The sequence below is a fragment of the Ischnura elegans genome, chromosome 5 (assembly GCF_921293095.1).
Source record: "Ischnura elegans chromosome 5, ioIscEleg1.1, whole genome shotgun sequence".
Classification (NCBI taxonomy): domain Eukaryota; kingdom Metazoa; phylum Arthropoda; class Insecta; order Odonata; family Coenagrionidae; genus Ischnura; species Ischnura elegans.
Window position 1 is genome coordinate 122,394,763 of NC_060250.1, and position 23,719 is coordinate 122,418,481.

Sequence of the window (23,719 nt, forward strand, 5' to 3'; positions counted from 1 at the left end):
GAAGCCGAAGAAGAAACTTTACTGAAGATAGAGAAACGCGTAAAATTAAAGTTCTTTGATAGCATACATCAGGGGAAAGGTACTACATAAGAAAATCGTCGTGGGAGAATCGGACGCGATTCTTTTGGAGGGACGAAAAAATTCTGGCTTCTACCAGCAAACCCGTAAAACTGTGAAAAAAATTGAATAGAATTATATTAAGAAAGATAACGTAAAACCATATATGCATCAAAATTTCTTGAATGAAGAAAATATTATTTTAATTCACAAAAAATAAGACGTTTATTCACGTTTGAATGGGTGTCCATTCATAACTTAACCGCGGTATTATTGACTACAGTCTGCAGGCCGCAAGCAGGATAAACATGGGATTAGCACAATGGGCCAAGAAAGGTCTACAAGCCACTTCTTCTAATATCTAATTCACTTCTTGTGAGAGCCACTTCTTCTAATATTTGGTTCACGTCTTGAACCTGTGTTTACGCCGGACCCAGTTCGAACCAGGCCGCTTCTTTTAGGCGCGGACTGTCGAGTGCCAAATAGCACCTCCCTTTCACTATTTATCCGAAATCCTTCTCACAACTCGCTCAACAAATCCTATCTTCAAATTATCTTCCACAAATATATTTCTCATAAGTGTCCCCCACATTTGGCTTGAAGTTATCGTAATAACCTGACATGAAGCGTTTTTGTCATCCGAATTGGTTTGGAATGCCTCAGTTATCCTATGCCTCAATCCCTCTATACCTTTTGCATTGACGTGAACGTATGTATAATGCGTAATATATTTATGGCCGCGTGCATCTAGGTATTGTCTAGCGTGATGCATGCTGGTATTTGGTCACCCCCTGCCAAACGCCATAGTGAGCTGAAAACCGCGTCAAACGAATCTTCGGACTGTTGACCGTTTGGTGATGAGGGATTTGCGTTCGAGGGAACTGCGAGGTGTGGTTGGGGGAGCATTAGTCATCAGAGTGAGGGTGGAGGTGAGGCCTCCCGCGAGAGAGGACGGGTCAATTGGCTGAGGACTGCCGAGCGAAGCTGACGGGCGGACTGAAGATGGATATGGATAGGGATCACCATGGCGACCACCAGACAACAACAAGGCTAGAGTCTCCGAGCAGGCGGCGCAAAAGTGAGTGTGAACGGGCAATTAATGCCATGTGTGTGAAGTGAGGGTACGATAGCACAGAATCACATTGTAGCTATTGATATGAATCTTTAAATTATAATTTTTTAGCATAATTTACTTACTACTGCTTGAATATTTGCAAGTAAATTATAATCCTTGAGTTAGTATAATGATGAATCTTTAAGTAGGAAAGTGAATGTGGAATCTCTATAAGGGCTCCTATTTGAACGACAAGCGCTTACTCACGTAAAATTTATCCTGAATGCGAGTGGTCAAGTGCTAGAGGAGAAAGTAAAACCCATCGCGACTCTCGCTTAAGATGACCGTGAAGGTTTTTGAAGCGAGGAATCGGTCTGCGCTCCGTGAATGATTGCAACCCAAGTTACTGCTGCGCCTTTTTCAAAAACTTATTTTGAATATCTTCTTGAGTCTTCCATCGTATAAGTCCTACTTCCTGTGGAGTGCCTGATGGTTCCGGCGCCATCGCTTTTGACGGAGGCCGATATTCGAAATAGGGAGAAGTTAATATGTAGTGCCATTAGAGGATTCTCCACTTGATTACTGTTGTGTGTTGTCACGCACCGCGGATTTGAATGGGTCCACAAAAATCAACATCGTAGATGACAGAGCCATCGGAATTTCACGAGGGGGAAATAAGCTATAGTTGGGGCTGTTTCGCGGAATTTATATTTGCAATGAAATACCCGATATCAATTTCATAAATGCTCAAATTCATTACTCGCGGGGGCAAATATTCCATTCTATCTATGACGTGAAAAATATCCTTCGATTACAGTCGTATTATGATAGACGTGAACACGACGAGAAAATGAATGAAATAGGCTGCAAAACGGAGAGATTTAAAATGACATTCTTTCTTCGTATTACCAAAGATAGTAACGGTGACTCGATTAATAAAATTAATGGCTTCGCTCGCTAGGACGACTAATTGCTGTTAATTAATGTTTTTATAAAATATAGTCTCCATCGCATGGATTTGCTATCGGAATTACTAACAGTTAGCAAATTTATCCTTTGCATGAATGTAGACGAAAATTTTGCTATATTGCGTAATATTTTTATGGCCGTGTGGTGTGCGTGTTGGGATTATCTAACATGCTGAATGTTGGTGAACAGCCCCCCATCCAAACACCCGTTAGGAAGCTCGTATGGTATTGTGTAGATGTAGATTTCAAGGACTAAGAATAAATGGATCTTTCCGCCCTCATCGGATTTTCACCAAATTTAGGATTTTCCCGTATTTCTTTCTAAAAAATCCAAGATATGGTCGATAGCGCTGCGACAACAATTCAATTCATTGTTATGCGGTACTTGTATTTATGACGGAATGGTATATAGGGTACATAGTTCGTAACAGACGACAGCAGACGATCGGATCAACAATCTGCAAGTGATATGACATATTTACTTTACCCTGACGTACCCGAAAGATCACATTTACTCTTTTTTTATATCGATGAGCCACTTGTTGATTCGATCTCCTACTGTCGCCTGTTATGGTAGCAGATGTCAACGATGTACTATTGTTTCCAATAATATGTGGACACCCACGAGCCCCACTTTACTGATGTGGTCGGGTCGGTGAAAACTTGGAAGGTTGGCACTGCATCCTTTGCTTTCACGGCACCAAGAGCCGACTTGGACGGACGCAGACGCGACTGATCTACCGAGGCTGTAGTCAAACTCCAGGAGCAAAAGGCCCAGCGAATTTCAGATTAGCGGATGGAATGCACTGAGGAAACTCACGTCCACATCCCATCGAAGTGTTTTCTTTCCGACTCCGTGGCGAGGTTTTTCCTCTCTTTAGGTTCATCCTTAGACTCACGATTATGTCTCAGTAATACGTGGCTCCGAAGACGATCAGGTGGTCTATTCTGTGCGCGGTAGATGCGGTGAAGTTCTGGGAAGGTTCGAGTCCAACGCAATCATATTTTTTTCATTTTTTACAAAAGAGGAATTTTTAAAATCAACATATTCAATGCAGGTGACTCAAGAAAAAAGTTATTATCGATTTTTTTATGACTATCTACGTTCACACATTCATTTCTAAACAGTTTCATTCATGGAGTAGAAATAGGCAGAAATATATTGGTAAATTAACTCTTACCACTAATTAATTCAATGAATTTTAATAAATATAAATTGATGACCGAAATAATGGTACTTACCTCATGCCTTCGAACTTTTTATTCAGGCTAATCCGTGATTTTACTATGATGTAATTTCTTCAGGGTAGAATGGTAAATTTCCACCTGGTCCTTAAAGCTAATTGTGGTTCGCATTCCCACTGTTACGATAGCGTTTGTGCTTTCGTACATGTAACTTCCCACATTTTTTCGTAATCAAGTGCTAGAAATTTGGAAACTATGATTATCTATCGAATTCCAAGTATTTTTCTTTCTCTAGGTTAATCAAAATGATTTCAAGTACGAGTTTATGTGGTTATTTAGTGAGAATTGTAGTTAATATGAGTTTTATCAACTGTAATTTATTTATAAACTGGAATTTTTATCAACTGATATTGGACAGTAATTAGCCGAAAGGACACAAATATATACAACCTATGTTTCTTCATCTGCTTATTTCCTCTCAGTGAATGAATCTTTTTCGAGTGGTTTTCGACCACTCTGCGACATATCTTCCCTTTTTTGTTAATAAAAAAGTCTGATATTCTAAAAATATAAAATATTTGGGAATGGACTAAACGAATATTTTAAAGAATATTCATTGATCATTCACATTGGGTATTGTTTTTCCAAAAACTTGGGGAACTTCTTCGTCGGCCGGCAGTTTTCTAGACATTGCACAGACTGCTGAAGTAAAATTATCGATTTAAAAGAACTATAGTCAGTTGTGTTCGTCATAGAAGTTAAATTTACGTCCGGAGCTGTGAGTTCGAGCAATGCTTTGGAAACGATAGCATTTTAATTTTCCCTATTTCAATTTAATGCATTTTTCCTGAATGTACTCTTTTTGCATTTCTTCTCTGAGATAGTTTTGTTACTGTCAGCATATTTGGGAGATCTTAAAGTATTTATGTAAGTGAAAAGAATTACAGCAAAAATGGTAAGAGTTTCTATGATAATAAATATTACCTACGTCATTTTTGCACTCACGGTTGTTGCCATAGCTTTAAGTGACTAATGCTCACGCGACAGGTAATAGTAATTCTGGTCCGTGATAAGTTTGGTGAGGGGAAATCATAGACGGAGAAATTCAAAGTGTTAAGTAAACAGGGAAGAAGCCTTACACAAGACATTTTGAAGTGCATAAATGTTAATAATCACGGGAAAACCTAAAATGTAAATCGATTTCCATCTTTGGGTCACAAAAAGTGGATTGAATACCAACCCTATCTGTGAAGAATGGGATTAGAGGTGAGTCCATGAGAATAAAATAAAATGGTAACCTTCCACTCAATTTTATTTACTAAAGTACCTTTCCGGTTTCGATTTTTTACGCTACGTGTCGAAACCGGGTCGGTACTTTAGTAAATAAAATTGTGTGGAAGGTTACCATTTTATTTCATTCTCATGGATATAAAACATTTCCACCAGATATCGTCGGACACTGTGAATTAGAGGTGAGGACAGTGGGTACCTTTGGTTTCACGGGAATTACGTATAAAATCATACTTCGGTCATTTTCGGTAGTTTTTTACTCAGAAAAATACTGCAAGGTATAATGAACGCTGGTTCACTATCAATGGATTGTTGTAGAATAGCGTACTTTGCCTGTCCCGATGAAAATATATAAGATTAGGTATATATGATTATTATTAAGGTGCTTTACCAGTGAATACACTCTTATTTACCTTTGAATACACACAGCATTCCCCTCTTCCATACAGGTCTTCCTCCTATTTCAATTCAGAGTAAAACCATTTCATTCTGTCCATACCCCTAATGTATTCCTACCACATATCCTCATTCTTTTCTTGTTATTTTTCCTCGGCGTCCAAGTTTCCTCTCCGTAGAGGGCTGCATTCTAAATCAGCATATCTATTTTGTATACGATAAATATCACGTTCATCACTTACATACGAGAATAGCCTCCATCAACCCCACACGGTACAGTTTTATTTTATGAGTAACCACTACAACTTTTCCACATCTCTTTCCATCCAATCAATCGCCTTGTGACAAAAAAGAGGTTACCTATTTTGATTTATCTCTTCCGTGAAAAATAAGCTTTCGAAGGATTCCGTGGGGAATTAGCCAATAGACGTGGCAACGCTGCTGAGTGTAGGTGGAGGGTGGTAATTGAAGATCTATATTGATGGGTCAAATAAACAAAAGGGTCTACTCTGAATTTTCAGAAAAATTGAAGACTGTAGCTCAATTTTTAAACTACAATTACGTATTGAAGAAGAGAGATAGGGCGCGAGTATAGCTTCATCCTCCCGTTCCGAGGAAGATCCTTCGAGATCAGTGGCGGGTATTTATGGGGGTCACGTGGGCGCGTGCCCGCCCGCATTGCCTGACATTGCAGAACCACAATAGGGTAGTTTCCTTCATCAAAGAAAACGAAAGGCATTGATTGCGATTCGTTACCCACCATTAGTGTATTCATAATATACAAATTATTTGGTTTAAGAAATACCGGTTTTGACGAATGGCAATGGTCAATTTTATCCTCATTTGAAAAAGGCCAGATTGGCGCCCATGCGATGCCACTCCACGTGACGTCACAGGGACCTAGTTTCTACACGAATAGATAGGAGTTTTACATCGTCTGAAATTACCAATGCATGCATGAGGCACAGAGCTCAGGGAAACATGGTCTTAATAATCACCTATTAAAACTAGCTAAGGTCGGAAAGTTTTCCTTGTTTGTTAAGGTATTAATAATCAATATTTAAGCCAAGCGCTACCAGCTAGCAGGGTACTCTGCTACCTGCTAGCATCCTGCGTCGTATCAGCGCTCAAAACCTCGCCCCAAGGTCACCTCACTTGCGGCAGCGGGAACCAGAACGACGTCACACGGAGTTTTCCCATCATTAATACTTAGCCGTCGCGTTTTCGCGCGCTTGAAATTTTTCCCTTTCCATTTAGTCGCGAAAAATAGCTATCGTCATTTTAAAGTCTAAAAGCGTGAAATACGTACTCCAGGAGTAATAATCTTTCGATTTAGGAAATAAAAAAATAATAGGAAACCACCCTATTTTAACTTTTTTAATTCGTAAGATGGAATTGCCTTGTATATACGTATTATCAGTTTAAATGAAACTTTCTTCAGCTTTACATGTGACATAATTATATGTCTTTATTACAAAAGCAAAGGAAGCTCAAGATATGTTTTTTGTACGTAGGACCAAATGTTTTTAATTAGTTACCCCAATCATGCTTTATTTCAAAGTCTTTGAAAAAGTTTTTGCAAAATGCACATTCTTGGCTTCTCACTAAAGAAAGTGTTGAACAAATATTGTTATAAAATATTGGTGTAAATGAATTATAAATACTACTTTAGTTGTTTTTTCATAAACGCCCTTAAATTTTGTTAACATAGATCACCAAGGTAACACAAAATGAGCTACACTATATGTAAAGCATAATGTATTATTATTTTGGATGGTTATAGCCTCAAACAGGTTATCCTTCGCGGCTACCTAAAATTACTCAATTTTGCTATTGTCATGTAATTTGTGCGTAGAGTAATAAAATTATTTATATTATTATTATTATTATATCTTTCCCCCCCTCCTCGAGTTTTTTTGTATTCGCTACTGCTCGAGTGAATTCCGTAAATGACGCACTCTATTCGATGCGCTCTCGTCTTAATTTGTTCTTACATACGGGATGCTTCTATGTATATTTCTGCAGTTAGCCGATTGCCTCATCCACCTCGCACGGGTCGCCGTTTGTTCGAGACGCAGCCGCAGGAAGGCGTGGCGGTCGCACTCGACAATTCGGACCTGTGGAGTCGCTTCCACCGATCGGGCACCGAGATGATCATCACCAAAACGGGCAGGTAATATCCTTTCTTCACTTTACCCATCGTCGGACTTTTTTTATTATCAAAACATTTTAATTGTTAAGGAAAATTTACATGGAACGTTTAACGAGTCTCAACTACGACTTTTCTCTTAATTTCTCAATAAAGCCAACTCGCTTTTATTCTATCTATAAATCCTATTCTCTATCTTCCTTTACCTAGTTTACCCAAGATTCTCCCCTCGAACACTTTGCCCAAAATCCCCTCCTCGCTTAGCCTTCGCTTCATCCAAACCTTCTGTCTCCTCCGTCTCTCCTCTAGAAGCTGCCTCTCCTCATCCACCATGTCCAGCACTTCGTCTTTCCTCCTCTCCGTCCACTTAACCTTCTACATTCTTCTCCATACCCACATCTTGAAGGCCTCCTGCTATCTCTCGTCCTCTTTCGTAAGTGTCCACGATTTCGCACCATTAAGTGCTACATTTCAGATGAGAATCTTCACGAGCCGTTTATTTCAACTCTAATGCAGGAAGGAGAAAAATTGTGTCGGTAAATTTTAACCCTGAGTGGCTTATGCCAGAGTATGAGGAACCAAGGGGGGTCCTTAGAAGGTTACAACGCACCGGTGCCGGGACCCAGTAATTCAACTGATACGCCCGCTCACCCGGGGAGGGGATTGGAGTGGGAAGGAAAAAGGATGGAGGCGCCGCCGCGATTAAGGAGCCCGTTCACGCCTCCAGGGTAGGGATAGGAATCGAAGGGCGGGATAGGGTAAAAACCCTCGCCGACTTGAAAAAAGACTGGCCTGGAAATATGTTGTACATCATTTTGGCACTAAAATTTTAAAATTAAGCTGATGCAGTTATTATCCGTCAAAACTAGACGATAGTTTTAAATATTTTTTTGTTTCTCTGAGCCTGTGGGGGTGGGGGGTTATACATTCCCTCATCCCCCCATACTTACGCCACTGGGCCGACACATTTCATCATTTCATTTTTCATTCTTCTTTGACAGTAGGTAAAATCTTCTAGGCTCACAACCCACCGTAAGTTGATTAATGGGGTTTTTGTTATTTTTCGCAAATCACAATGACTCTTCGTGTGTAAGTAAATGCATAGCGTTAGCATAAATGCAAATAAGCATTCATCAATGGCTAAGTTCTGACAACACGTACCTCAAAATTTGGCGGGTTTGACACAGGTATCTTAAACAAAGTGCAATGACATTAAAAAATAAAATTCTAGCAAAAAACAACTCTTCTTTGGCAATTGTATGCTTTTTTCAGTTTTATGAATTTTAGCGTACAATTAGAAAAAATTAATCGTTTTTATGCTCTCCTGAACAGTTGCTATTTTTGTGATACGTGTTGTTAGAACTTAGCCATCGTCATATTCGATAATTACGAACTAATTAATGGCCAACGATTTAGATTATAATAAGATTTAAAATTTTGTTTGAGAATTAATTGCAGGTGACTAACACGGCACACTTTTCATAATGCAGAAGATTGATATGATATCAGATTAAATTGATTTTAAAAGGTCATTGGTTGATTTTGGTAAATTTCTACTCGTCCTCAGCCGAGCAAAAAATATACTTATGTCCTTGAGTATGAAAAATAAAGCATACGTACCGACTACTAACCTAACAGTTTAAATTTCGTGGAAAAATATTAAAATCTAAAATTTATAAGTTATTGTGTTATAACTTATATGCGAATGAAAGGTTTTTCGTTGAATTCTAAGACTCTGATTTCGGACACTCCCCTTGTGAGACGTAAATTTTGGCAGTGTCATATAGAAAATAATTTTAAACGCACGTGGATTAAAATGCGCTATGATTGATTGATTTATTCACCATGGAAAGACAAGATTACACTTGAGTGGGTTTCGTCAAGTTTTTCAAATAAAAATTTCTAAATGAAACTATATACAAAGAAATTCACATAAAAAATTTAAAATTCTACAAGAGAAAATTATCAAACAAAGTTATATTACAAAGAGATGAAAAAAATATTTGTTTACATCGTTATGACTTTTTATCTCTCTATGTACTCCTGAATGCTATAAAAGGCATTTTTCACACAAAAAATCTTTTAAAGTATTCTTAAACTTCTTTACTAGGCTGTTATGCTCACATTAGGTAATTAAAATCAATGACCTTCACATCAAATAGATAATTGTAGTAAAATCATGCATCAATAAATGAAAATTTAAGTATGGGTGCATTAAAATATCATCAACGAAGGTAATGTGTTTCCATGCGGTAAGCGTCGAACATCGCGAAGTACTTAAATTAGCCTTGAATAAACTCTTAGCCCCGGAAAATTTGTCCTTTTTCTTTTTAGCTCCATGTTCCGTAGAGCATTTAGGGAAAAAATAGGACCTTTCACCCAGTTATCACGAATATTTTACTGAATGTTTCTACCAACTACAAATATCCACCATAATCCGCCGTGTAATAAATAGTAATAATAGGCATTGTCCTCGGATTTCTCCATACTGCCATCTGATGTCCTGCTTTATAAAAGTGAGGCCCAAGGGCGTACACAGGATCATGACTAGGGGGAGCAAGCCATAGTCTAGGGGAGGGCAATCCATGGTGTGGCAAGTCAAGTTGTGACATTTGAAAAAATAGTCTTATTTTAGTTACATATCTTATACTAATACATATCATTTTTCGTGGGTTAAAAGAAAATTTGTTGAATACTTTCATTTCAATTCAGTACTGATTTTGCTTAAAGACTTATGCGATTTTTGCTTCTAGGGAGGGGCAGCTGCCCCCTCCCTCCCTGCTCCTCGCTGGGTACAACCATGGTGAGGCTACCACCAGTGAAAGCCCAAGGAACTTGATGGACTGCTTAACCCATTCACCTGTTGAAGTCTCCGGAAAATTTTAGTTCGAAACTTCGATTTTAGCTGGTTACATAGAACCGCAGTTGGGCATAGTGAAAGATAATTAGCACATATTATGATTCTTTCATCTATATATATTTATCAAATAAGTAATGATATTCGATGAAAATTTTATAGTTATGGAGGCATTCGAGTGCCGGAATGTATCAAAATATCGGAAATTCCACCATTTTTAATTTTAAGTGGGGGAGAGTGAGGGTTTTCGGAATTTTCCTTCGGATCGTTGTCGGTACCCCGCCTCTGAGGAAAGTTTCAGAATTGCGGCTTGGGGTTTGAGTGAACGATAATTGCCGTCTGGTCCCAAAAGAAAATAATAACCTCTTGTGATCACACTTTTTTGTTCAGTTTAAAAAGTTACACCCGCGTTATCAAGCGTGGTAGTCTCTTCATTGACGGAAAACGCGCCTTAAATAAACCGTACGCATAAAAATTTTGGAAAATAATATATTCCCGTCAAAAGCTGTTGGAGGAAAAAAAACTCAACAAAATAGGAGGTTTGTATAGGAAAGCTTTTCAGGATAGGAGCGCTTGTGAATTCCCGCCCGGATTGAAGCGCTGACGAATACGATTTATATTTTCTTTGCACCCAGAGTCTGATGACGATTTAATGTGCCGCCCTGCTGCATTTGACACAGCAACCGCTGTCAAACTCTAGCGGGCGATTCGAGCCCTAAACTTTGCGTAAGGGAAACGAAAATGTGCGTAAGGGGAATGTATAGAGGAGGCCCAATTCCATCCCATGGAAGGCTGATTTCTCTTTCCACTTCGGTCGCATTTTAATAGACTTTCAAAAATGCCCGCGGCGCGGTGGCGAGTGCACTGCGATCCACTTTTTTCCAACATTTTGCAGAGTAATGTTTGTAATTGCGAGGAATGGCATTATAAAGTAATGAATTTGATAAATAACATCATCATTCCGGTGAAGATACCTTGTTTTGCTTTATTTACCGGTGAAACTCGGACCATTTTCTCCATTAGCAACGCGTTAGCAAATCGATTTTGCTGGGTGCGTGACAGCACATTTAGAGGCCGTCTTGAGGATCCTCTTTTGTAATATGCATGGTAATAAATCTCCATATTAGGAATTTTTAAATGAAAGGAAATAGAACTTCGAATCTGGGAAATAGCCAGAAATTTGCATTGAGGGTGTTTACTGATATTTAGTTGCCCACTATACATATCAATGATTCAGCTATATTATTCATTGCTTGTCGCTGATAGTTAAATTCATCGTTAGAGATGGTCAGAAATTATGATATGTAACTGTATCGTAAATTAGTGTCAGAATATAATCGCTAAAACTCCCCTTCTATAGAAATAGCAATTTCCAAACAAAAGATAATGTCAAAATCTGCCAATCGCCACATTATCTCGGAGATCGCCATTGCAATCTTAGTCACATAGTCGGAAATCATAGTAATAATTCTAATTTTATTCCTCGTGTTACAAATTATACTTGAAGTAATTTGAAGTTGAAGTTAACAAAAATTAGGAATTTGACACCCTTTGAGCCTCTTGCTTTCTTTAGGGTTGCCTGAACACTCTTTTACAAATAAATTTTTAATTTGCCTGTTTTGAATTCATTTTTTAAAACTTGCACGTAAATGCTGGAGTTTTTAAAAACAAAACATGTAAAACAGACACTTAAAATACATTCAGGTAATACAGTGCCCAAAAATAGAAATTATACAAAGAAATATTTCATCGTGCTAATGGTCATTGCTCAATTTGCAGGCGTATGTTCCCATCGCTGCAGATTTCTCTGACTGGTCTGCATCCAGAGGTAGAGTACAGCGTGTTGCTGGAAGTGGTTCCAGGGTCAGCCGATGGGGGGCACCATCGGCTGCGCTTCTCGGGGCGCGAGTGGGTGGTGGCGGGGAGAGGGGAGGCACAGGCCCCGGCCGGGGCTCGAACCTACGTCCATCCGGACTCGCCAGCCAAAGGTGCGCACTGGATGTCTGCCAGCATCTCCTTCTCCAAAGTGAAGCTCACCAACAACTCGCTTGGTGGACGGGGACACGTAAGTCACTTGTGCTCAACTCACATGCATAATACATTCATGGTTGCCTGGGATGTGAATATTTCTCCCATAGTAAAATACGCACAGAGGCGGCTACTAATGGGTGTTGCCCGGGAAATTGGGATATCGACATTCAGATGGGATTTTCTCCATTGAAAAATCTTGCCAATGTAAACTTTTCAGATATGAAATTAAGCTTAATTTCTGATGAAAAGTCTCTGAAATACTTACAGGGGTTGCCAGTGCTGTCTGAAGTGTAGCCTCTTCAATTTCCATTTTTAAATATTTCTGGGGACCATTAACATTGAAATAATGCGGGAAGGTAAACTATGGATACCTAGCAGAGGTGTTACACCTGGCTTAATCACAATCCTGCATCACCAAACGATCAACAGTACATCAACAAAACACTAGAATATTCAGCCATAACATCAGTCAAAAAGGTAGACACCACAACAAGACATAACACTTTATCTGATACTTCCACCAATGCAGATTAAGAGCTTCTAATGCACATCACTTCCTTCTCAAAGATCAAATGATGGTTGATACATGCTGAACTTAATGAGATAACACGCAAAAAAAACCTGTAACAGCTGCCATTCCTAATCAAGTCGATTTCAAAGCAAGTAACTTGTCCTCTTATTTCTCATATGCTACAGCCCTAAACGTCCTTTCATATCATGCTTATGAAGGAATACCAGTATTATACTTATATACTACAAACATATTTCTAATAAATGTACTTCATAGTCCTTCAACAATACAGTATTCATGAAAATAACCTAATGCTTTTGCATCAGCAATTGAAATACCTATTGCTTCCTAGCTGATAGAAGTTAGACTAAGCTTAAATTCTTAAAAAAAAGTATGTACAAGTATACTTACATGGCATACACTCAACTCCATTTTTATTTGGATTTATTCTTCCGGGCCTATTTGTTACATTCTCACACAACTACTTTGCTGCATTGCATTTTTATAGTATACCAATTTATTTTCCCCTTTGTCTGCTGAACAAACTGCATGCCAAATTTCAAACAGATCAATAATTTCCAAAATTTAACAAATAAATTAACTGAAGTTAATTTTTTTATCAATTAATTTAAAAATTTTATTGAATAAAAGTTGAGTTAAATTTTATGCAAAGTGAAGGTTTAATGAAACAAATAAGTAAATAAACTTAGTGTGAAATTGGTCTTCCATAAAGTAACACAGCATTGAGGATGGGAGACAAGTCATCTCCCAAAACGTCGGCTTGAATAAAAACATTAACCTGGCTGCAAACCCGAGAAATATTCGTCAGAAGTATTCACCAGGAAAAATTAAAATCGTATATTAAGTAAATATTTAATATTTTAGAAAATGTCCATCGTCCAATATGTCCTGAGCTTTATGATGACATATGATGCTGCCTGGTTCAGAGTATTATATACACATCAGTACTGCAAATTTGCTATTATGTGTTCATTCATTATCTCTGACTGTGTTTTCCCTCAGGTGGTTCTGACATCAATGCACAGGTACTTACCGCGGGTGCACGTTGTGGAGGCCTCGCCCCCACTTGGCGCTGGCCCCGCACCCAAACACCATCTCTTCTCCTTCCCAGAGACGGAGTTTGTGGCAGTGACTGCGTATCAGGTAAGTAAAGCACAAACGAAGAAACTGAGAGTAAAGTGTGCCTATTTAGTGGCAGATGTGACCCTCTGAGGGTGCCCCTGCAGACACTTAATTGACAAAGGTGCCCAAATTTTGCTGATTGTTGGCACCGGAAGTGGGCTAGTGGGGTTGAAGAGGCCTATATTTTGGGTGAAGAGAGTTAGGGAAAGACAATGTGGAAAGTAGTGTTCAAATGTCGTGCATCAAGAGTTTCAAATCATTTATATCATTTAATGTCATATGTATAATCTTGATACTTCATCATTCTACCTATAAGAACACAGACTTCAGCATCGAAGGCGCACACACTTACGCCTTTTTGATTACATAATTCAGCTGTCTTTAAGATGTATATTATCTATCTAATCTCCTAAAAGGGAATGCCATGTACTTAATGCATATATTAATAATGATTTACCATCAAGATTAAAGGGCTGATATCAAATCCCTTAATGAAGGGAGGCCACAGGGTATCTGGTGGCTTGAGGTTAAAGTTTCCTATTGTTTGAGCCATTCTATTGGTTACCCATATCTCAAATCAATATTTCCATTGCAGAATGGAGAGATCACCAAACTGAAGATCGACCACAACCCATTCGCCAAAGGTTTCCGAGAAGGCGGTATGTCAAGGAGCAAGCGCAAGATGGAGGAGGGGGAAGCGGATGGGTTCTGCCGCCTGGTGGGTGAGCGCTCCCCACGCGCATTGCAGTCTCCAACTTCTACAACAACACATGTCCCCCAACAAGAAGACGTTGACCTCAACAACAACGATGGCCATGATCAATCAGGTAACGATATGCAATTGGAACAGTAGACCAGATAATTCCATGTATAATTTACCTCATAAGAATGGAGAGTTATATACTGCAATTCACCAAATTATGCTGTAGCTGCATACTGTTAATGTCAAGGGTGACCTCTACCCACACCTACCCAAACCTGCCTTTTGGGTTGAAGTACTGAGTGACTAATTTTCTGGATTCTCAACCCTCAATTTATTTTAACATTTGATATTCCTGCATTCATTTTGGACTTCTCCATTTCCTTTATACGTACTGAGTATGTACTATATTTTTCGTGACCTCAGGGATGGTTCTCTCTCTGATGTCTTTAATGACACCTCCCATTCAGGGCCTATCCCATTGGATGAGTTTGTGTGGCTCATATTATTTGGCTCCATGTTTTTATGGAAGGGATTGTTGGTATGGTTTCTCATGTCAATTCCCACTGTTTTTCTGTGTCACCATCATAAAGACAACAGTAGGGAAGGGATATCTAAGGATCTGATCATTGGATTGTTCTTCCTCATAGAATAATCCTCCAAGATCGTTAGAACATTAATGGCTTTTCCTGGTTTCGCTATTAAGTTGGGCCCTTTTCGCTTCCATAGCGATAAGGTGTTTTCCCCGTCCCGTTCCTTCTGCTCCTATCCCTTCCCAGAGGCGTCGTCGGGCTCCTCTTTCCTTTTTCCTTCCTCTCCACCCCCTCCCCGGGTGTCTGGGCGTATAAGCCACTGGCTTGGTTCCCGGCCGCGGTATGTTATATCCTCGAAGGGCTCCCCAGAGCCCTCATTGGCAGTAGGGAAGGGAACTGGCCCTTTCACCCTGCATACGCAAAATTGCATGCCTGTGGCTTTGCCAAGGGTTGGCTCAGGGCCAGTCTAAAACATGAGTGCGGTTGCGCACGCCCAACTTTGGGAGGGGCAAGGTAATAAGGAAAGGAATTTTAAAGATCAAACGTGAAAAAATTACACTCATTATTGTGGGCAGTTATACAATAATTTAGGACAACACACATGATAGTTAGCTCCTGAAGGGAAAGCAACACTGGACTGATTACTTAAGTTAATTTCATCAGACTGAATCAGGTTTTAATTATTTGAATTCAAGTTTCTGGTAACAGATGCTGTAACTCTAACCCGCTGTAAGTCAGCCACTGTCTGGTAAAATCCATTGGACGTTTCTCTGCTGGATTAATTTCCTTGCTTTAATGTTTCTATTTATGGCTAACAATCAGGGTAAGTTTTTATTTCATTTAAAATGAAAACCTCAGGTATTGAGCTCCAAACATTTTATACTAATTTTTCATTTCACATCTTTATCATTTTTCAGATGGTTTTCTATGCATATTTACATTGTAAGGGGCACATTAACTCACTGTTGCACATGCAGCACTTTGCATCTATGCCAGCCATGGGTAGATTCTAGCCTGACCTATTCAAACCAACTTTTGGGTTGAACCCCACGAGTGAGTGAGTTGAGCATCTTTTGGCCTTGTTCTCTTTCCAGGGACACAAGAGAAGGTGACGAATCATCGGCCATCGGCATCTCAAGTGACCTGGGCCCCAGGGCCCTTTGGCAACCCGTCGCCCATGCCCCCACCTTACTACAGCCCCATGACTGTGGCTCCGGATGCGAGGACGGTCCCAAACTGGCCCCTGACCTATGACCACCTGCAAAGCCTGGTGCTGTGGGCATCCCTCGCCCAGCAAGCTGGACTTGTCCCCCCCTCCGTCTTCACCCCAGTGGTGGGAACGAACCCCCCCACAGCAACAGACGCTCGATGGGACAATGCCCCCTCTGAGCCACCTGCAGTGCTACTGGACCTGAGTGTTAAGCGCCCCTGACCGGCAAACAGATGATACCTGTTGATCAAAGGTCGCTTTTCCCAGGAAAAATTTGACAGCAATAGGTAACTGGTCAAACCCCACCAGTCGATGTTGATGTAGGCACATCACATCACTCACTAGTCAGTTTCCATTCACTGGTGATGGGTTTCACCGTTGGTGTCAAATACCCACTTGTGAATGTTCAGTGGTGTGAATTAACCAATCAATAACTGATGAATGAACTGATAAGAAACTATAGAGCTGTTAATCAGTTTCTGAAACATTTACAATCATTCTCTCCATCAGTGGTGTTGTTCTTTCTTCCATTGGAGTATGTGTGAGCACGTGAACTCCTCCCTAAGATCAATGAGATGGTGTTCTTGACCAGACATTCTCCCTATCACCAGCTGTGAGTTGACCAAAGTGCACCTATTTTGTTTCTTGCATTTTATAACCAATGAAACCATTGCATCAATGAAGGGAAGCAATTAAGCAATGTCCCAGTCAAGCAGTCAAAATGGGAAGCTCAGGGAAGAGGGTCATATGGACTTTGGATGCTAACGAAGGCTGTTGCAAGTCTTTTGAAATACTGCTATCTCATGAAATCAATCATAATTTAAAAATCTCTACCCATTATTTAATGTAATAAAATGCTGAAAATTCCAGCTTACTACCATCTCATTTGTTACTTACAATACCAACCTTACTTACTCCTTCAATACTTTTAATACTGCCCATGTTTCTTGAAAGCTGGCTAACATATTTTCTGAAGAATATACAATTATTTGCAAGTTATTTTCATGGTAAAAATCACTAATAATAGACAAATTTCCAGTTATGATGTCATCCATTGGTTCTGGGTGGAAATCTTTTGCTCATAGGAAAGTTGGTAGCCATTTTAAATTGCTATTTCCATATGAGATTTTTTTATTAGCAGGGCAATGAAAATATTCTGCAGTAATGAACTAATTATGTAGTTAACAAATGCAAAGCCACTTGTGTAAACTGCAAATTTTGGTACCTATTTCATCTTACTTTCCAATAAAAATGCTTTCAATTCATTTCTGTATAAGTGAGTTAACTTTTCTAAATTTAATTAAAATTAAAAAAAAAATAGCATAAGGGTAGAAAACATGAAAAATATTTTCCCATTCATAACCTTGAGAAACAATGCCTTAGGCTCCTAAACCATGGGCTTTCCAGGCCACTGTGCATACTAGTATGTGGTTTGTTAGAGGTCATTGCCAAAAATATAAGTAGATGGTGGACTATAATTAAATTACAGCTGAATCCAAATAGTCACGGCCTACGTTTACAGCGTTTTCCCATTTGGAACGATTCATGGATTAGCATTTCTTTTCCTTTATGCAAGCAATGCATACATATTCCTCCATTAGGTTAATATAAATAAATCATTTTGTTGAATATTATTTTTGGGAGGGTGCAGTATAAGCTGTATTAAATGTAAGCTAGAGAGCAGAAAATAATAAAATAAAAAGTAAAGTGAAATGGAATGCACACTACCACACAGTGAAAAAGCCACGAAACATAAGAAGAATGGTTGAGCACAGTGGCGTAACTTGGAATATGCTTTGGGGATGCTTGGAATATGCTTGGCTTATTTGCTACAGGGAAAATTTGTGAAAAATGACATGCCTGGAAATACATTTTACGTCATTTTGTCACTTAAAATTTAACTTAAAGCAGATGCAGTTATTATAAGTCAAAACTAGACAATATCTTTAAATATTTTTTTTGTTTATCTGAGGCTTTGGGGGGGGGGGGGGTCTATCCTCATAGTTACGCCACTAGTTGAACACTTCACTTTGAGAAGAGCTACATCCCTCCTTCACATAGCTTACCATGCGAGGGAGGTAGCTCTCTTCATTGGCATTAGCTGATGTCCACGAGTGGTTAAGGCGACTATATGGAGGTGTTCTGTGTGGTTTGTGACCGCATCTGCAGATGCCTCACATCACTGCCAAAGTACATGCAAATCCGAAATTTTGGAAATATTGACCCTCTTGTGTGACATTCTGTCCTGCAAGGGTCTCCGTATCATGTCCGTTGCTTGTACCATCAATGGAGATATTATCCATAAATAATTCTATCATTCTCCCATTTATCGAACATGCCCTGTTCCGTGACGGACAGAGTAATGTGCTATAGTGAGTGAATTATGATGCTAATTCTCCCAGATTAATGAGCCCCTCTTTCTAGCTGCTTGAGAGGCCCCTTCATAGACCATAGGCTCCGTGCCTACGATCTCAGATCTAAAAATATCACGAACAATACAAAAATATTTCATCACTTCTCTAAAATTTGGTAACGTTGATTTGTTTAATCCCGACGAAGCATTCTTTTTTACCTTCTCACTTGTGCCAATTTATATTATAAAAGATGCAGTGGTGCAGCGAGGGAGGGGTTTTGGGGGATAAAATCCCCCCCAGAACTCATAGGAATTTTTAAGTTTTTTAAATTTTTTTAAATTTTTTTTACTTAATTTACATTTTACTTAATTGGATCAGTATTGCTTATAGTGTCAGGATTAATCAAATATCCCTCAGAAATCCGTAAAACTCGCAATTTTGAACCATTAATCTTAAAATTTTTCTGGAGGACGGCCCCCACAACTCCAGGCTTATCCTGGCAGGTATGAAATACCTCACACCCCGAAGTATTAGTTGCGCCTAAAACCCCCCCTAGCCTTAATTCTTAGCTGCGCCCCTACAAATATGATCGCCATCCTAGGAGCACACGCAGGATGAGTTTTGGTGCGTTCGGGGCGCAGGAGGGGGAGAGGTGAGCAACGAGTGGGACTCGAGTGGCCTGTCGCTCTACTTTCTGCGACGCTGCGTGGGTGTTGGAATATTTTCTTTGCGGACGCGCACTCAAATTTGGCATTATTATAGCTTAACGCGGTGGCATCAAATTCAAAATGCACGAATTTTTTCCCTATTAGAACAGAAACTCGTCAAAATCTTTACAGATCGACCATAAAATATGAACTTTTTTATATTCGACCTTCCCCCCTCCCACCGAATGGCATTTGAGCGAAGATCAGGAACTAACCTAGAGATTTCAATTTTTTTAGGATTCATTTTTTATCAGTCCCACAACTTTTTTCATTGTGCCAGATGGATTTTTGAAAATCGACTTTTCGATCGACCGTGTGCATGCGGCCAGCTTAGGAACTACTTGAAGTCGTCTTCCAAAATTTTGTCTAATTTTTTTCATACAACCGGGAAATTTCAAAGTACATACTTAGAGTACCAGAGAAATTCATTCACTTGCGCCGCTGTAAAAAAAACGCAAAAGACCCAATTATTAGTTCTTAATTCCTCCCACGTCACATCTAAAATGGGGTTTAACTTTTCGGGATATCTATATGAACACAAACGACATTTTGGAAATTGAAACTTCTTAAAAACGCAATCATTCCGGTGGTGTAGTGGGTGAAGTATCATGCTAACAATAACATAAGGAATATATTTTATACGGCAGTGACGTCATGGCAGAATTAGCCTTGCCGGAACGCGCTTTCCTTAACTTTCTTTAACCTTCGTTCCGACGTATGTCAAGTAGTAAAGTATTATTTTCGCATTTAAAACCATAAAATTTCAATTAACGCCTCGTCTTTGTTAGTCATTTAATAAATAAGCTTATTTCGAATTTATAATGCATATCCACTGGATATACCTCCTCGCCCCACGTATGAAGTTAGACGTCGTCTGCTATCCCTAACTGCTTCGCAGCGAAATGACGGCTTGTGCAGCGCTTGGATGAGAAAATGCAGCGTTTGGATGAGAAAATCATCAACAGAATCAGCGCCCATCAAGTTCGCGCAGGAGCACGTAGTTCAACGGATGTCCACTTCGGCGCTTCGTCTGCAATATCGAACGTATCGAAGGAATGTTTTGGCGAAACTACTGCCACAACAGCGATTGAATGAACTCCTACGTTTGGATAGTATACCCTTGATTTATGTGTCAATCAGGCTAACTGAGATTCATATTTTATCGTGTTTACCTCGCTCTGATTATGCTGGAACTAAATTAGTCGAGGTCAACAACATCAGGTGCACTTTGAGGTGAGAGAATTAGTACAATGGGATGATATACGCCGTTTCTGGTGTATTTCATGTTGCTTTCTATGGTCTATTAAATTGAAATCAATGAAACTATTTGCTGATGATTTTCTTTGGCTGACCTCTGCCTATTCAATTCTTGTCATCTTGGAAGGTAAAAATTCCTGAATTGCGCTGCGTTGAGAAATAGCATGGGTTCATGAAGTTCAAATTGAGTGCGCATTCGGTAATGCGCACATCGAAGGGAAAATTTACGCAAGAATATTTTCATTTGGAAAGTAATGCCATTTGATTAAGCAATATGTTCGTGTGGATTCTTTGGATTTTTTGCGAAAAGGTATTGCATTTCTGTGGCCGTGCCGAATTGGATACCACGGAGAAGACCATGAAAACTTGACAAGCTGTCATAAAACAGTAAGTGTAGCAACCGCAGCGCTGACGTCGATTTCTTGCCAGTCTCGCATCGATGCTGTGCGACTTCTGAGCCATTCTGTGTAGCTTGGTCTGTGCTTGATGGAACATAAATTCAGAGTTAAGCATCGAGCATGTGATTAAGGAAAAAGAGATAGGTGATATTGTGTTACGGAGTACCTCTGGCCTTAATGTGTTTTCAGGGAGTCTTACCTTTGTGTTAAGTTAGTACGAGTCATTGCATTTACACGAATCGTGAAGACATCTGTCCTAAAGAGTCCATGTGAAATGGGAGTCTTTCTTTGACTTCCGTAATCTTTCTCCTGATTAGAAGTTTACTGACGTTGTGTCCTAGTTTTTATGGTCATGGATTGCAAAGTTCTAATTTCTGTGATGTCATTGAACCATAAATTTATACCGAAGAGGAAAGATTCATTTATCGTATTTATTTACTGTACCTCTGTTTTTTACGAAGTTCTATTGAAGTCATAGTAGTTTTTGGTTTCAGCCTTTTTTTCTGTCGATGTTGAAAAGGCTCTCTTCCAATTTAGAAAAGTATTCACCCTACACTTAGTTTCCTTATTAGTTTTCCTTTACGTCTTTCAACTTTAGGAACCAAAATTGTGCCATTGCGAGTTTATTTCGATACATGCTTATTTAATGGGCTATGATATTCTGCCGCATGGCTTTCCTCCAAGTTACTTGGCGTCAGAGCCTTCCGAACGTGATAATTGACAAGAGTGTGTCAGAGGCTGAGATTTCGGTACTTGTCATTTAACCTACTTATTTGTTTTAGGTGTCCCAGGGGAAGCTCTGGGGATGGATCCTTTGTTCTTAGCCTTCTCCCAGCAAACCAATGGGGTTCCTCAAGAGTCCAAGTTGGCTACGTATATGGTAATTTCTTGTTCCCTCCTTGTTAAATTGAGGCGTACTTGTCTTCTATGCTATGGTTAGGTTGCAAACTGTGATCATTAATAGCTTAATGAAGATACCATAAACTTTTTTTGTTATTAGCTTTCATGGTGGTTTGATCACTGTCTTCTCATTTTGCCCCATAACCTGTGTGTGTCTGTTTGAATTAAGACACTTTGAAAGTGGCCCACTATATTTTGGTACCTGTCATTTTCCTTTTCTGACTGTCACTTGTTTTTCTGCTTTGTACCTACTTTAAGGCCTGTTTACATAGTACATTAACCTGTACGAGTTAATGTGTAAATGTATGAACGTCAGAATGAACACGAAAATGCACCTTGTAGCCACCTTTTTTTCACAATTCAAGAAAAATATTTTAACCCTAAGTAATACAGACAACATATTTTTCTGACATAATCAGACAAGTTGAGTCTGTTGGGCTCTTTTAACTTATGCTTTTTAGTAAAACTATGTAGCAATGATAAATATTAATTTTCACATCACTTTGTATTTATTGCATGCTAAGGAATCATTTGACATAAAATATATTATTTTTTGTTAAATAAAAGTTTTACGTTACTTATTAATGTCAGACATAGTCAAACAGCGAGTCCAGTAGACTCTTTTGACCAATTCTTTCTGTTTTCACAGAATAAAAAGACAAAATATTCATATTCACATGTACATTGCAATTTTTGACAATAAATTGACAATTTAATATGTAGGCTTAGAAGAAAGTAAGAAACGTCGTGAGTCCCACGGACTCACCTTGCCCAGATTTGTAGGAATTCAGAGAAAAAAAAATTTTCTAGGTCACTTAATTTTGAAAGAAGTTTGAATTACTCTAATTTATTGGAAATATACAATTAGAAGAAGTCAAAAATTTATGCAATGCTGACATTTCAATAACATAATTAAATTCTCAAAAATGTGGTGCGATGAGTCCGAGAGACTCGCCTTGTCTGCATTTAGGGTTAAACCAATACCAAGTCTGAATTTAATATATTATATTAGTTAAGTAGTTCTTAATTGATTTGCATTTTTTATAAGCATGAGACTGGACATTTACCAGCAAATTCAGGGGAAGCCATGAGGCATTTTTATACTATCTACCCTCTGAAGTTGGAATTATTTTCATTTAATCTTACTTTACCTGAAAAATTCAGGAAAGGTAAAGTGATGTGGGGCTGTGACTGTAGGTACGCTTTTTACATATTCACTAATACACTGCTTCATAAGCCCATGAATCATCTTTTTATTTGATGGAATAGTGGATTTTTTAAATTTATTTAATCCTTTTACGTGGCATTCATTTTCATGTGGAATAATTGGAATTTAAATGTGAAATCATTTCAGAGCCATCAGTCAGCAATAAACAACCATCCCTCAACTGTTTCAAGTAATGCTTTGGCGAAAGGTATTTCTGGACTTAGTTTAGAGAAAAAGGTGAGAATGATTGTTTGCATCTTTGCTTTTCCACAATTTTTTAATTACTTTCATTAATCTATCATAATGTATATTATAGTCAAGATCTAAATTTACCACCCACACATCCCTAGTATCCTGTAATAAATTATTATTCAGCATAATGGAATGTATTGTCAGACCATATTGTAAACTGTACTATATGGTACACTCCACGGCTCCTCCTTTCTTTCATTTGTTTTTATTCTTTTGAGTCTTATGTTTAGACCAAAGCTATAGCAGTAGTTCCTAAGGTAAAGGAATCTTTAGAACTATCTCCCTGGATTTAAGTCATTTTCAGGTCGTCCCAATTCACCACCTATCAACTGCATGTAACCCCTTCTCAGTTCCTTGCCCATTGTGAAATTTATAGCTGATTAAGCAAAATGATTTTGCTGGAAACAATTAATTTGTTCAACTTACCTAACTTTCACTCTTATTTTATTTGTCAAGTGGACTGCTCCCAAGTCTCTTACTGAGGTCTGCAGACTGCAATATTGGAGCCACTGAATTTTTTTTTAACAGCCAGATTTTTTTTCTTGTGTAAATGCCACCAT

At 38.8% G+C, this 23,719-nt stretch overlaps 2 protein-coding genes across 5 annotated transcripts in view; both read left to right on the forward strand.

The window, feature by feature from the left end:
- The first annotated feature begins 1,027 nt into the window (after positions 1 to 1,027).
- Positions 1,028 to 17,349, forward strand: LOC124159495 (T-box protein VegT-like). The gene is made up of 6 exons (XM_046535335.1): positions 1,028 to 1,135; positions 6,976 to 7,123; positions 11,736 to 12,021; positions 13,522 to 13,662; positions 14,237 to 14,468; positions 15,969 to 17,349. The coding sequence occupies exons 1-6, from the start codon at positions 1,060 to 1,062 to the stop codon at positions 16,304 to 16,306; spliced, it is 1,221 nt and encodes a 406-aa protein (XP_046391291.1). The 5' UTR covers positions 1,028 to 1,059; the 3' UTR covers positions 16,307 to 17,349.
- Positions 17,350 to 20,203: 2,854 nt separating this feature from the next.
- Positions 20,204 to 23,719, forward strand: part of LOC124159496 (PAN2-PAN3 deadenylation complex subunit PAN3) — a 32,354-nt gene continuing 28,838 nt past the window's right edge. Inside the window, exons 1-3 of one of the 4 annotated variants that reach the window (XM_046535337.1) lie at positions 20,204 to 20,378; positions 21,583 to 21,680; positions 23,055 to 23,144. In XM_046535337.1, coding sequence (XP_046391293.1) covers positions 21,606 to 21,680; positions 23,055 to 23,144 — 165 coding nt within the window. In that variant the 5' untranslated portion in view covers positions 20,204 to 20,378; positions 21,583 to 21,605. Of the gene's footprint in view, positions 20,379 to 20,602; positions 20,790 to 20,826; positions 21,011 to 21,582; positions 21,681 to 23,054; positions 23,145 to 23,719 lie in introns of those variants that run through there. The other 3 variants (XM_046535340.1, XM_046535339.1, XM_046535338.1) reach the window with 3 other exon arrangements.